A 13,812-nucleotide genomic window follows, 5' to 3' on the forward strand; every position below is an offset into this window, starting at 1 on the left:
AATAAATAAAATAAGTAGAGAACTAGTAAAAAAGCTACTGGCGAGTGTGCTCGACTGCGAGATATGCGCTGTCTATTATGAATTAAAGCAAAACAAATATACCAAAAACATACCGAAGGATATATTCCATATATTGATATTTTACTTAATTCCAAATATACCATAAAGTATAAAATAACCCAGATTATTAATATATTAATTTTAAATATACCAAATTAAGAGGCTGAAATAATACTAAAGTATACCAAAAGATATATGTGGAATATTAGTATTATATTATATATATATATAACGGAGATATGCTACGGATCCCTTGTATTATGAAAATTTGGATATTTCTTTATGACATTATACAAAAAAATACGATGAATGTGAAGATTTTTTTTTTCGGTCGTGGTTTACCATTTTTTGGGAATTGCCCATATGCAAAGTATACCATAATGTGCAAACTATGACAAATTGTTAACCAAAGAAGCCAAAAATATGCCACAAAAATACTAAAACATACCAAATGTTATATTTGGTATATTAATATAGTAAAAATATACTAGATTGACAGGCAAAGCAACTAAGTAAGTAGTCGTTTTTTCTCATATAAAAGATTTTCTTAAATATCTAAAACAATTTTTATATAATCGTAACCAAATTTGAAAGAATCGTAACAACTAAAGTTATTTAGGGTGTCACTAAGAGCTGCATACTGTTAGTTAAAGGGAATCATCACTTAGAAGTAAACGCACCGCTTACAGAGTATCGGAGAACCGAGCATGCTTCACGCACGTTTTGTGTGCATCTCTTAAATTGCAGCAGGCAAAAACTGAGGGCCAAAAAACTGCGCAAGAAGTCAGCGCACGTGTTTGCGAAGTTGCGACGATCTGTCTCCCCCCCTTTGCCTCTCTTCACCTCTTTTCTCCTTCACCACACTCTCGACACTCGAGTGTCGCCTCCTCGAGCAGTGCGGCAGGCAAAGCGAAAGCCAAAGCGAAAGCCAAAGCAATTTTCTGCAAGTGGCTGACATAAAAGCCATATTATATTTGGCTAAGTGTCGCCACCGGCACACACACATGGCCACGCCTCCTGTGCCGCCCACAAAGTGCAGCATAGTAAAAAAAAGCCCCGATGCAAAGAGCAAACAGAATGCAGCAGCAAAAAAACAAACGAAACGAAGCGAAACGAAACGAAAAGAGAGACGTAAAAGCAGAAACAACAACAAAAACTATTAAAAATCGCAGCAGAAGTTTGCTGTTTTTGTTTATGTTTTGGGTCGCCTGCGCTCCATTAGCCTCGCCCCTCCGCCCCGCCTACTTTGCACGTGCCTGCATGTCCTCTTTCACCCCCCCTTCTGCTGTTTGTGGCGTTTGCTTTAGCTTTAGCTGAATTTAGTTATCCTTGTGGTCCGCGTTTATTTTTCGTTTATTTCTCTCTGTCCGCTCTCTCTCTCTCTCTCTGTCTCTCTTTAAGCGTTTAATTAAAACTTTGATTGCAGCCATTAAAAAATTGTTTAGCTCTCTGCATAACCTGCATGGGGCAAAAGGATAGAAAAGAAACAGGACCAAACCGGACAGGACAGGACAGGACACATGCATGTGAGGGTGTTAAAGCCAAAGCACATAAAGGATCTAATTAATGAGAGTTTAGCGCCAAATTGAAGTGAATGAAAGCTGAAAGTTGAGAGCTGCTCGAAAGTAGTTCGTAATAAAGACACACACATAACAAAAATGTCGAGAGCTTTGCCAAGTGCTAACGGTGAATGCGATTAAATCCCCCCGAAGTGCACAGATTTCCAACGCGATAGTAAAATTAACTGCAGCATTAAATTGCAGTTTAATAACAGCTGCAACTGCATTCGTCATTCGTCATAGCGAGCGTTTGCTGTAGCAGAGCCGATTACGATTGCAGTAAGCGACTGATTTTCGATGTGCGTCCGAAAGTAGGCAACACTTTTTGTGATTTTATGCGTGATTCTCGCACTGCCCACAAAAGTAGGCAACACTTTTTGTGCGCTGTGCGTATGCACTAATTATCAAGCACATCAACACGGACACACACACACACAGACACACAGACACACGATCATTTACGCACTCGCAGTTGCGTACGTAAATTTAATACCCATAATGCTGTTTTAAGCTGTTTATAGTGTTAAGCACACTAGAGAGAGACAGAGAGAGATAGACAGAGAGCGAGCGAAAGTCTATTGCTATTATTAGCTGTATCTTTGTAGTTAAGCGTGCGTATGTGTGTGTGTGTGTGTTTATCCATGTCTGTGTGTTTCTATTTGTGTTGTTTGTCTTCCAAATTGCTGGCTTCACTTTCAGCTTCAGTTTCTGTTTCAGCTTTGGCTTTTGGGTTTGGGCTTTAGCTTTTGGATTTGACTTTGGCGTCGCAGGCAATTACAGGGCATTAAAACGTCGATTACAATGGACAGCAACACGACAAGGGAGAGAGGGGAAGGGACAGAGCAGCGGTCTGTGGTCAAACATGGCTGGAAATCCGCAATTTAATCGCTCGCAAAGCGAAAGCTGAAACAGCAACAAAGCCAAGCGAAACGAAACAAAACAAAATAAAACCGAATAGCAACAATGGCAAATACAAAAAAAAAAATGAGAAGAAAAACGGCACGAAAAAATAGAGAAAGGGAAAGGGGAGCGAGGAGTGAGTAGGGGGGAGGGGGAGCTGAGAGGATCAAAGCAAGCGACAAAGTTAATAAAGGAAACTGCACAAAGCCAAGCGGCAAATTGCGAAGCAGAGCGTGACACGGGCTTTAAAACTGTTGCATACTTTGCAGCAGCAGCAGCTTATTGAATACCCAACTGAATTGGGGGTGGACTATGAGTTACCCTGTAATAAGGTTTACACTCTTAGCTATCCAACACTTTGACGAACTCTGAGAAATTTAAAGCTCAATTGCAATCGCATAAATAACACGTAAATAATGTAAGAACCAAACTACCTTTCAGAGCACAGCTTACAGGGTATTTTAGCTGCAATTATTCTCATGTAATTGCTTGGGTCGTCAGCTTTAAGGCTATTGCATTCTTTGTAGCAGCTGCAGCTTACATTACAAGGAGACTGGCAGCTGAGAACGGGCAATGACTGACCTTAAAGATACCCTTTAACTACTTCTAGAATGTAATTTGCTTTTATATTACAATTAAAATGAATCAGACAATGGCAGATAATAGAATATCTGTTGACAACATTGACTAAATAAAGACTCTCCACTTATTGTACGTTGCTTAACAGCCTCGGCAGTAGATTACAGGGTATGTGATTGCGTAATTGGCCTGGTCGCCAATTCAATACAACACAAAGACATTGAAGACAAAGTAAATGCGAAGACGAAGACGAAGACTGAATAGCAGATTGAGACTAAGATGGACAGCGAAAGCGAAAGAAATAGAGCGAAAGGCTGCAACAGAGAGAGAGAGAGAGAGTTAGAGAGATAGAGAAAGAGAGGGAAGGAGAGATGTTGGAGGAGCGAAGCGCTCTTAAGTATGCTATTAAAAAGTGTGTAATGCCAAGTTAATTGCTAACAAACAAGGTTTTGCTATACGCTGACTGTCTCTCACCTTTCTCACTCTCTCTCTCTCTTTCACTCCTTCTCCCTCTCTCCCCTTCCCCTCTCTGAGGTTGCCTTTTTTCGGCATGTGTGTAATAATTAAGGTAAACAAACGCGCTTACCACACACACACACACACACACACACACACATTCCCAGCACATAAATTGCGCACATTCCTCCGGAGTGTGAATGTTTTGAATGGGGCAATGAGAAGGGGCGAAGTTGGAAGTGGGGACGTGACACTACAAATGCCCAGTACCACTTACAGGTGAGAGAATACCGAGTATACTCTGCCGCATGTTGATGGCTACACTCGCCAAAAAAGTTGACCAAGAAGCAAATACAAATTGCACAACATGACAATTACGATGACAACGAGAAAAGTTCACAGAAGTTCTTTGCAGAGTAAAAAGATTTAAATTTAGATTAGGAAATTCACTTTTAACAGCTCACCAATCAATTTCATTACAATATGGCATAAGAAAGTTATAAATAGGAAATAAGTTTTCGGAATATTTCTTACATAAACCATGAAGAGAAAACTAACAAAAACAAGTAAGAATACTTGACTGAGAGATACCCGCTACCAATTTGAAACAAAAGCAAATCAGTGTGGTAGTATTCTTAAAATTTACCAAAAAATACTATCGTGTATCGGAAAATGCTAAAAATATACCGAATGATGTATATTAAATAATGCCGAAAGGTGATAATTGGCATATTTTATGATTTCCGTATATATTAATACATATCAAGTATACTAAATTGATATTCTGCAAAATTATAAAAATATACCGAAGCTTACATACAGTTTAAATACTAAAATATGCCGAGGGTTAAATTTCTCAGTATTTTTATTTAAACGTACCGAAGATTATATTTGGTATATATCAGAATTTCTGAAAAATAGACTAAATAATATACAGCAAATGCAGAAATATATACCAAATGTTGTATGTGGTATATTTTTGGTATATATTTAGTATTCCAATTAAAGTATACCAATGTTTTTATTTGGTATACTTTAGTATTTTTGAATGTTTTAGGCAGACGAACAAACAGACATGACTATACTTAATCCAGTTAAAGTTGAAGCTCTATCGCTCAGTGTAATGCAGACGTGCGCGCAATTTTGGCGCTGACTGTCGCCATCATCATCATCGTCGTCGTCGCCGTCATCGTTGTCGACGTCGTCATCGTCATCGTCGCCATCGGCTGCCACAATAATGCGCAGTGCTCATTAACGTTATAAAAATAATTGCTGCACACTCTTATTCACTCATTCACTCACTCATTCGCTCACTCATTCACACACACACACACACACACACAGTCGCTTACTCAGTCTAAGAAGACTGCCAAACGGGATGTGAATTACGGGCCATGTGCTAAATTCCAATTAACTGGCAACTGTGTGTGTGTGTGTATGTAAGCTACCTCATGCACATCTGTGTGTGTGTGTGTGTGCGAGTGTGTGCTTGTGGTGTGCGTGTGTTTGCTGCTGCTTGCCCAACTTGATGATCGTCCGAGATGAAAAATGTGACTGAGGCTGCGGCGCAAACAGAGCAGAAAGACGGGGTGGAGAAAGGGAAGGAGGGGGGAAGGTGGGCGGTGGGAGGTGTACCACAACAATATGGCATTTGATTATGCAAATGTAAACCCCCGTCCCCCTCTCCCCTCTGTGTGCGACGCTGTGGCCCTTGACTTGTTAAATTTGCATAAGTTGTGAGGCTGCTGGCGCCCAAAATTATGCATTACATATGTGCAGTATGTCCCTCTCTTTCTCCCTCCCACTCTCACTCGCTCTTTCGTTTCGGCTAGAAACTCTTAAAAAATACTTTAAGCCTAGACCATCATCATTTGTTTAGCCTTAAAATGTTTTGGCATTTGAACTCTTCCAAAATGTGCTGAAGCAGCCATCTCTCTCTCTCACTCTTTCTCTCTCTCTCTCTCTCTCTCTCTCTCTCTTGCTCCTTCTCTATCTATTTTTCACTCTTAAGCTTGATAAATTAGTAATAATTAAATGAAAGTGAGTGCAACCACAAAGAAGACTCACCTGCAGGAGTTAGAGCACATTTGCAACGTTAACTCCTCCGCACGTTGGGCGCCACGCCTTGTCAGAAACTCCTACGCATGTTGGGCGCCACGCATTACCCGTTTGTTTGGCTGCTTCTTCGTACTTAGCCGTCTCGCTGTTTGTTGTCTTTTTCAGCTGACGCTTTGTTATTCCGTTGCCCCCCGTCTAATGGCATGTTTTGATTTCGCTCGCAGTTCACAGTTCACAGTTCACAGTTTCCCCGTTCCTAGCTCGACTCTCGGCAATGCAAACATGCGCGCCACACGTGTGTGGCATAACCTCAGGCGACGAGGCACGCACTTCCACTTCCTCGCACACACTCATATTCGTTTGCTCTCGTATCGCACACGTGACATGGCAAACATTTGACGCAACGTGTTTACAAATTGATTTTCATTCCAAAATATTTGGTATTCTCCCTAATGTTTCCTCCACTCTCTTCTTTCAGAAATGGCTTTGCTCCTCCCGGCTTCCCTCTCGCACAGCCACAGCCACAACACGAACGAGAGCAGCGAGCTGAGACGCAACTTGCGCACGCGCTATCGCGATTCCTACAAGCACAATCGGGATCATGAGTAAGTAGAAGAATCTTTCTTAGATCGTTTTAAGTTGGGAAATATTTCCACATTTTATTTTCATGCACGATTTAGCTTAAATTCGAGTTTGATTTTGATTGTGATTTTGATTTACGATTGGAAAGGTGTTCGGTTTGGCCAAAGCCGCCTTTTATGACCTTTTGGCATTAGGCTAAGAAAATGGAAAGCGAAAGCGAAAGCGAAGCGAACGAAACAAAGTTTTCTCGGTATTAATCCCCAAATTTGCTAGCTGTTGTGTGTTTTATGGCACGCGGCATGCAAACAATTTCATGTTCTAATGCAAAGGAACAACGCGAACGTGAACACGACTCGAACATGGACAACAACAGAAGCAACAGCGACTTCAGGCATAAGCGGCAGCAATAAAAATCCATCATAAAAGGCGCATAAAAATTGTATAAAATCCCGCCCTGATTTGACGCGCTGTTAATTTTCCTACTCCTCTTCCCTTTCCCCTTGTTTCTGATTTTCTTTGTTTCTTTCCTGCTCAAATGGAAATCTTTATGACAGGTTGCTGCCCTAGACTCCTCCTGAATTCTCAGCCTTCTCATCTCTTGTTTCCTACTCAATATCGAGCTTAGCCACATTTTGAGTCCCCGAGTGTCCTTGATGTCTTCTTTCGACGGTGACGTCCAACAACGAAACTAGACTAACAAATTCCACTTGAGACTGGACTGTAAGTTCTCTTGTCAAAGTATCGATTTAGAGTCGCTTTTTCATATGTAAGTTAAAGCGAAGGTTAACTATCGTTATGTGAAATTTATAGGACGAGTATAGTATAGTAAAAGTAATTGACACCCTCATTGATGAGAGGTTTATGCACCTCATTTACTCATCTCATGAATTGCATTGAATCGAGAATGAAATTGAAAGAAATGAGAAACGCCTGAAATTAAAGTTATACTCTCATAAGTTCAAACCATGCTATAGTTTAGTACTTAGCTGTCCAGCAAAGATTTGTGAAACTTTTCTGCTACTTCAACTTATTCATTTCGTTTTCATCCATTTTAAAAGGAAAGTACAATTTAGGCTAGCTTAGAGACTATTCGATAGTTGAGCTTCAAAGTGGACTTACCTCTGCTATAAGTCTTATCTGTGCGATAAATGATAACTGGAGGTTAACTAACATAAACTTAGTTCAAATTCGATTTCCTTTACCACACACTTTCTCTGTATGATAAGAATTACCTAGAGGTTCGCTAAGATAAACTTACTTTACTCAATGATGCTTTATCTGTACTATAGGTGTTAACTGAAGGATAACTAAACTAAAACTTAGTTTATTCAATGCCACCTTAAGAAAATCTATTTCTTTTAACACACAATTTATCTGTATGATAAAAGTTAACTAGAGATTAACTGAGATAAACTTACTTCCCCATAATGGGGACGAATTCGATTTCCCTTAGTGCTGACTAGAGGTTAACTGAGATAAACTTAGTTCACTACCGAGCATACCCCATTCGCCTGTGCTGTCATTGCAGGGTATGCTGTGGACAGACAAAACCAAACACAAAGTTCATTGCATGTCGCTGTTCGTTGTACTCGTAAGTACGACTATTACAGCTCCCCATTCCCCTCCCCTTTCTCTCTCTGTGGTTGTTCGTTTTTTAGCACACAGCGAGACAATTGTGTATGTGTTTGTGTGTGTGTGTGTGTGTGTGTTGCTGATTGCGAAAACAACAACTGTAAATGTAGCTTGGCCACTTTAGCCACTCGCCACTCTCCTCTCGCCACTCGTCACTCGTCCCTCTCCACTCTCCTCTCGTCACTCGTCTTTCGTCTACTCGTCTTTCGCCCCACAATAAGTAAACGCACATCAATCACGTGCCGCGAAGTCCCAAAAAAAAGCGAAGAAACGACTCTGCTCGGACAGCACATTTGTGAATGTCACCCCCCGCCCACACCCCCCTCTCTCTCTCGCTCTGTCTCTGTCTCCCTCGTCCAGTGTTTTGTCATGTTGTTGCTTTGTGGTTTTGTTATTTCGTTTTCTTTTAAGTGCTTTCGTTGCTCATCAAAAGCCGTTTATTATGATGCGTTTCTCTCCTGACGTTTCTCTCTCTCTCTCTCTGTCCCTCTCTCCCTTTCTCTGTCTCTCTCTCTTTCACGCTTGTCGTCCACTTGCCTCGAAGTGGGCACGAAATTAAATTAAATCCGCAATTTATTATTTTATGCTTTTTCATTTTGTTTCAATTCGGCGTCGCTTTCTTTTTTTTATCTTTTTTTTTGCTCTTCGCGTAATCTTCTTTTCCTCAGAACTCCTCAGTGCAAAAACCTCACAAAAATAGCCAGCGATTTATCTATTTGTTGAGTCCCGCTCCCCTCCCTCCTCCTCTCTTCTTTTCAATGCCAATTTGAGGCGTATTTATCGATAACAAGCACAACGCACGTTCTCCACAGCAAGATTATCAATCAATTTGAATTTTATGTAAAACAAAAAAAAAGTGTGAGAGATTTCGAAGTTTTCGAATTTGCTGCAAATTGAATTTAGAGTAATATGAAAATGCAGGAATAGCATAAAACTAATGTAATAATAATCGATGAGATCAACCGCTATATAAAAATATATTTCATAAACTGAGGCGAAATCAAAACACACAAAAAGAAAATAAGAGAGAAGGCATCGAATGCCCCTGAGTGAAATTTCACTTGTCCAATGATTTGTTAACTAGCGGCAAACTTTTATTGCTTTGAAAGAACGAACGGAAGAAGAAGAGAACACAAATTATGAATTATGTACTCAAATACACGAAGCGAGTAAACAAGCGAGGAACGTTGGAGGAAGAAGGACGAAGAAGAGGAAGAGGAATGGGTGTAACAGAGGGCTCGAAAATAAATAAATAAATTACGCAAATAACAAACAAAAGAAAACGCAGCGAGCGCGAAAACAAAGCGAAAGCCAAGACGAAAGGGAGAAAGAGAGAAATAGGGAAAAGGGAAATGGGAGAAGGGAAGAAAATAAAAATAATAATTCGCCACAATTTCATTTACATAATGACAGTGTGAAGCGGTTGCTCAGTTCAAGCTGAACCAGAAATTACAAAGGCCAACGAGTGACAGACAGAGAGAGAGGGGGAGAGAGAGGGAGAGGGGAAGAGAGAGAGAGAGCAAGCTCTCTGTGCGCCAGTCGAGCGAAATTCACACTTTTTAATGCGATAAATTTACAAGGCAGCTGGGAAATCTGCAGTCGACAGGCCTTAAAGTAAAGTAGGCAAGGCGGAGCAGCAGGAGCTTCACCTGCTGTGGGTGCGGTGAGAAGAAGAGGGAGAAAGAGAGGGTGAGGAAGGGGCAGAGGAAGAGGGTGAGGAAGAGGGTGAGGAAGAGGCAAGGCAAGCGAAGCAGCAGAAGGAGCTTCACCTGCTGTGGTTGAGGCAAGCAGCAGAGGAAGAGGAGGAGGAAGAGGGAGAAAGGGAGAGAAGAGGTAGAGGTAGAAGGAGAATGGAAGAGTGAGAGGGAGAAAAGGAGAGAGAGAGAGGCTGGGAGTCAGCGAGAGCAGGCGAGGGCAACAATAAAACGTTTTAAGGAAAAATCCCCATGAGGATTAGCTTGGACCGCATAAATTTTGCAAGCAGAAGACAGCAGAAGGCCAAGGCGGCAGGAAGGAAGGGGGGTAATGGAGTGGGAAGAAGAAGAAGAAGGAGCACAGGGAAAGGGGGGAAGGTTGATTGGTAGCCTTTAAGTCATTGCTGTGTTTGTGTTTGTAGCGGGAAATTGAAGACAATAGTCCTGCGAATTGACAGATTTTATGATATGCGCGATTCCCGCTGTGTGTGTGTGTGTGTATGTGTGTGTGTTCCTCATTTGCATAGCAGGTGAAGAAGAAGAAGCTGCAGCTAGGCTGTCTGCCACACATTCAATTGCTACCTGCCACGCGGCGGCAGTTGACAGTTAAATAAAAGCCATAAAAATGCGAAAAAGCTGCTGCTTTATTTTCATTATGCAAGCAAAGGGAAAGCTGAAGAAAAACAAAAGCAGGAAGGAAAAACAAAGCCGAGGACGAAAGCGCAGCTGCCTTCGTTTTTATGCCCAGTTGATCTATGTGTGTATGTGTGTGTGTGTGTGTGAGTCTGAGCCTTGTTGCTTTGCATACTTTTAGGGGCACTCAAAGTCTGCTTTTCAAATTGAATTATGCACTTAATGGAGCGGGATAAGGCAAAAGCCAAAGCAAGAGCTGAGCCGAAAATTAAGAATACTGTATAGAGAGTAGAGTGAAGAAAGAGAGCGAGAGGGAAGGAGAGAGAAAGAGGGAGACAGAGAAGAAGAGAGTGTGAGAAGCATCCGAAGCGAGATAGTTTTAAAGCAGCTTAAGACAAAAGCGAAAGCAAAAGCTGAGCAGCAATTGAAGAAAACTGTGTAAAGAGCAAGTGTAGAGAGAGTGAGAGAGAGGAAGACGGGGAGAATAGAAAGAGAGAAAGGAAACAAAAGTGAGATAGTTTTAAGCTAGCTTAAGACGAGCGAAAAACGAATGGCAACAAATGCAAGAAAATGAGAAGTTGAGTAGGCAAAGCGAGAGAGAGAGGTAGACAGAGAGAGAGAGAGAGAGTGAAATGAACTGGGAAATGAGTGAAAAATGAGGAAAAGGCAACAATCAAATGAGATTGAGTTGGTGTGGAGAAATGCAAAAGCTTCGATAGGATTAATTAAACTGGATGATGAAAGGCAAAGGCAAATTTCAAGCAAGATCTAGATTAGATATAAATAAACCTCATATATAAAGAGAGAAAGAGGAAGATAGAGAAGGAGAAAGAGAAAGAGAGAGAGACATAGCAGGGAAATCGGGACAGGCAAAAAAAATGTTTAATCGATTTGCAGTTGATCAGATTGCTATTAAAAGACAATTTGTTGTGCCATCAAGCATACGCCCCGTTGTCCAAATCTCATGCTCTATTTGCACAGCTAATTATAGCCGTATATACGCCCTCTTTACACCCCCCGCCCCCTCACTCCTCCGTCCCACCTCGCCGCAGTGTCAATATCAATTACATGGCAAGCGAAAGCGAAAGAGCAAGAGAGAGAAAGAAAGAAAATTGGCTGAGCGTAATCTATGCATAATATTGTACATGGGCAGGCACATCGAGCAGCCAAGCAGCCAAGCGAAACTGTCACTGCAAGGAGCCAAGGACTAAGCGGCGAACTGAACGATGAAGCAGCTCTCTCCCCCCTTGACCCTTGCCTGTGCTGGGCAAATCCGCTTTTTGCATTGACTCAGTCGCCCGAAAGTATGCAACAAGATTTGCGCGCTGCTCAATCATCATTAAAAAGCTGAACGAAGGAGGAGACAGCAAAGAGAAGCAGAGGGACAGAAGAAAAAGAAGAAGAAGCGTCTCTTAACATTTCCCTTTTCAGTCGACTCACTCAAGCGCCACAAAGTGCTTCCTTTTGGCCACAGCCACAGTCCAGGAGTCTCAAACTTGGACTCGAATTCGTATTCGTATTCGTTTTCGGAGCCTGTTGCTGAGGCAAATCCAAATTGAGATGTCGCCGCGTCGTTTTCGTTTCGTTTTCGCTTCCGCGCTGCAACTTCAAGCAGAAGAAGAAGAAGAAGAAGAGCGACCACAAGCTGTGCGGCAACTTTGTCAAGCAATTATTTGTAGCAGCAGCAAACCAGCCAGTTTATTTTTGTATTACTTTCATTCATACCCGCTGCCCATAGAGTAAAAGAGTATTATAAGTTTGTAACAGGCAGAAGAAGATATCTTCGACCCTATAAAGCATATGGGTAATTCCAAAACGGAATTTGTCCCGTGCGAGACTCTTTACATTGAAAATAACATAAACTGAAACAATTTTGAAAATAAGAAAAGTTTATTTTTATAGCTCTAGATAAGTACTTTAATCAGAGTTAAAAATGGTTTTGGAATTTTTTTACTGTTTTGTTTTCTGTTGTGATAATTGCAAAAATTAACCAATTCGTACGCAAAATCAAAAAATGAACGAAATTATATATTTTATCGGAAAACAGATCAAGTTCCTAAAATCAATCTTAGCTCTAAATATAGTGCTTATCTAGAGCTTTAAGAATAACATTCACTTATTTTTAAAATTGTTTCAGTTTATGTTATTTTCACTGCAGTGCACTGTAAAAGTCTCGCACGGGACAAAATTTCGCCATGGAATTACCCATATGTATTCTTAATCTACGTCTGCAGCCGATGCGATATACATATGTAACAAAGTTCGTCTGTCCGGCAGTATGCACTGGGACTATAAAAAATAGACAACTATTGAATGTAATACTCTATAGATATACCAAATGTAGCCTATGGTATATTTTAGTATTTTTTGTATGGCAATCTGGTATATTTTGCACTGCATCAGATATTTGAATGTAGTGTTATATTCATAATTGATATATTACGGTATATTTTAAGTATTTTTGTGGTATATTAAATTGGTATACTTTTATTGTAATATATGGCATTACTTATTTTGTAATATATGGCATATTTGGAATGTAGTACTCTATCAATATACCTTTAAGCATTTGCAGTTTTTTTTTTATATATTAATTTGGTATATTTTTGACTGTTTTGTCTGAATATGCCGTATATTTTGTACTCTATGGTATATATTGAATACAGTACTATATCAATATACCAAATATAAAATTTGGTATATTTTTCAGTATTTATGCGGTATATTAATTTGGTATATTTTAAATGTTGTGCCATATCTATATACAAAATATACCATTTTGGTATATTTTAATACTTTTGTGGTATATTTTCAAACTAATACCGCACTATTGAAAATGTGTAACAAGTATCGCGCAGTCGAGCACACTCAACCGTAGCTTTCTTACTTGTTTTTTTTTATGGTGTTGTGTTTGCCTTTCATATAAACGAGTGCAAATACTTTTTTAAGTGCCTGTGTGGCTGCTGTGTTGTATTGATGTTGCTGTTGTTGATGTTGTTGTTGCTGTTGCCTGTCAATGGCAGTCGCAGTGGAAGTCGGAGTCGGAGTCGTAGTCGGCGTGTCACGTTGCCAATTGCCTGAATGTCGACTTTCGACTTAACTAAACACGAACAAGCAAATCCTATGTACTTTCCCCCCTCTCCATCCTTCTGCCGCTCACATGAAGAGTTTCCCCTTTTCTTTTCGCTCAGTATTTTTTATTTTGTGCAACCTTTCAACTTGTTGGCATTTTGTGGCTGTGCAGCTTCTGAGGTCTGTTCAAATATATATTTGCTTATCAATCCACTTATCATTGAGTCCTCGCCGTGTTTATGTTATGACTGACTTTGCAGCTCAGCTCAAAGCTCAACATTCAGCATTCAGCAAAAGATTTACCTCAAAATCCAATCTCACAAACAAAGCCAACAACAAATCGAATGGCGAAAGTGTCTGAAGAATTCAGCATGTGAAATCATCTGCTGTCTTTCTATATGTCGATTACCAATCCAAATCAAAATAGTAGAAATATGTAAACTAAAAATACGTGATATAATTCAAACTTGATATTAAAGCAATCTTTTTACAATTTTTGACACTTTGAATCTACAATTAAGTCCAATCTTGATACTAAGACAAGAAAACTGAAATCAAAGCTACTTAAATCCATGCTAATGAGTAGG

General features: G+C 40.3%; 1 protein-coding gene across 2 annotated transcripts in view; it reads left to right on the plus strand.

Annotated features, from left to right (window-relative positions):
• LOC133848075 (uncharacterized) overlaps positions 1-13,812 on the plus strand; it is a 104,775-nt gene that overhangs the window by 86,704 nt on the left and 4,259 nt on the right. For both annotated transcript variants that reach the window (XM_062283455.1, XM_062283454.1), the window contains one exon: positions 6,091-6,217. In XM_062283455.1, the coding sequence (XP_062139439.1) occupies positions 6,091-6,217 (127 nt within the window). The remainder of the gene's footprint in view (positions 1-6,090; positions 6,218-13,812) is intronic.

Source organism: Drosophila sulfurigaster, chromosome X (genome assembly GCF_023558435.1).
Source record: "Drosophila sulfurigaster albostrigata strain 15112-1811.04 chromosome X, ASM2355843v2, whole genome shotgun sequence".
Classification (NCBI taxonomy): domain Eukaryota; kingdom Metazoa; phylum Arthropoda; class Insecta; order Diptera; family Drosophilidae; genus Drosophila; species Drosophila sulfurigaster.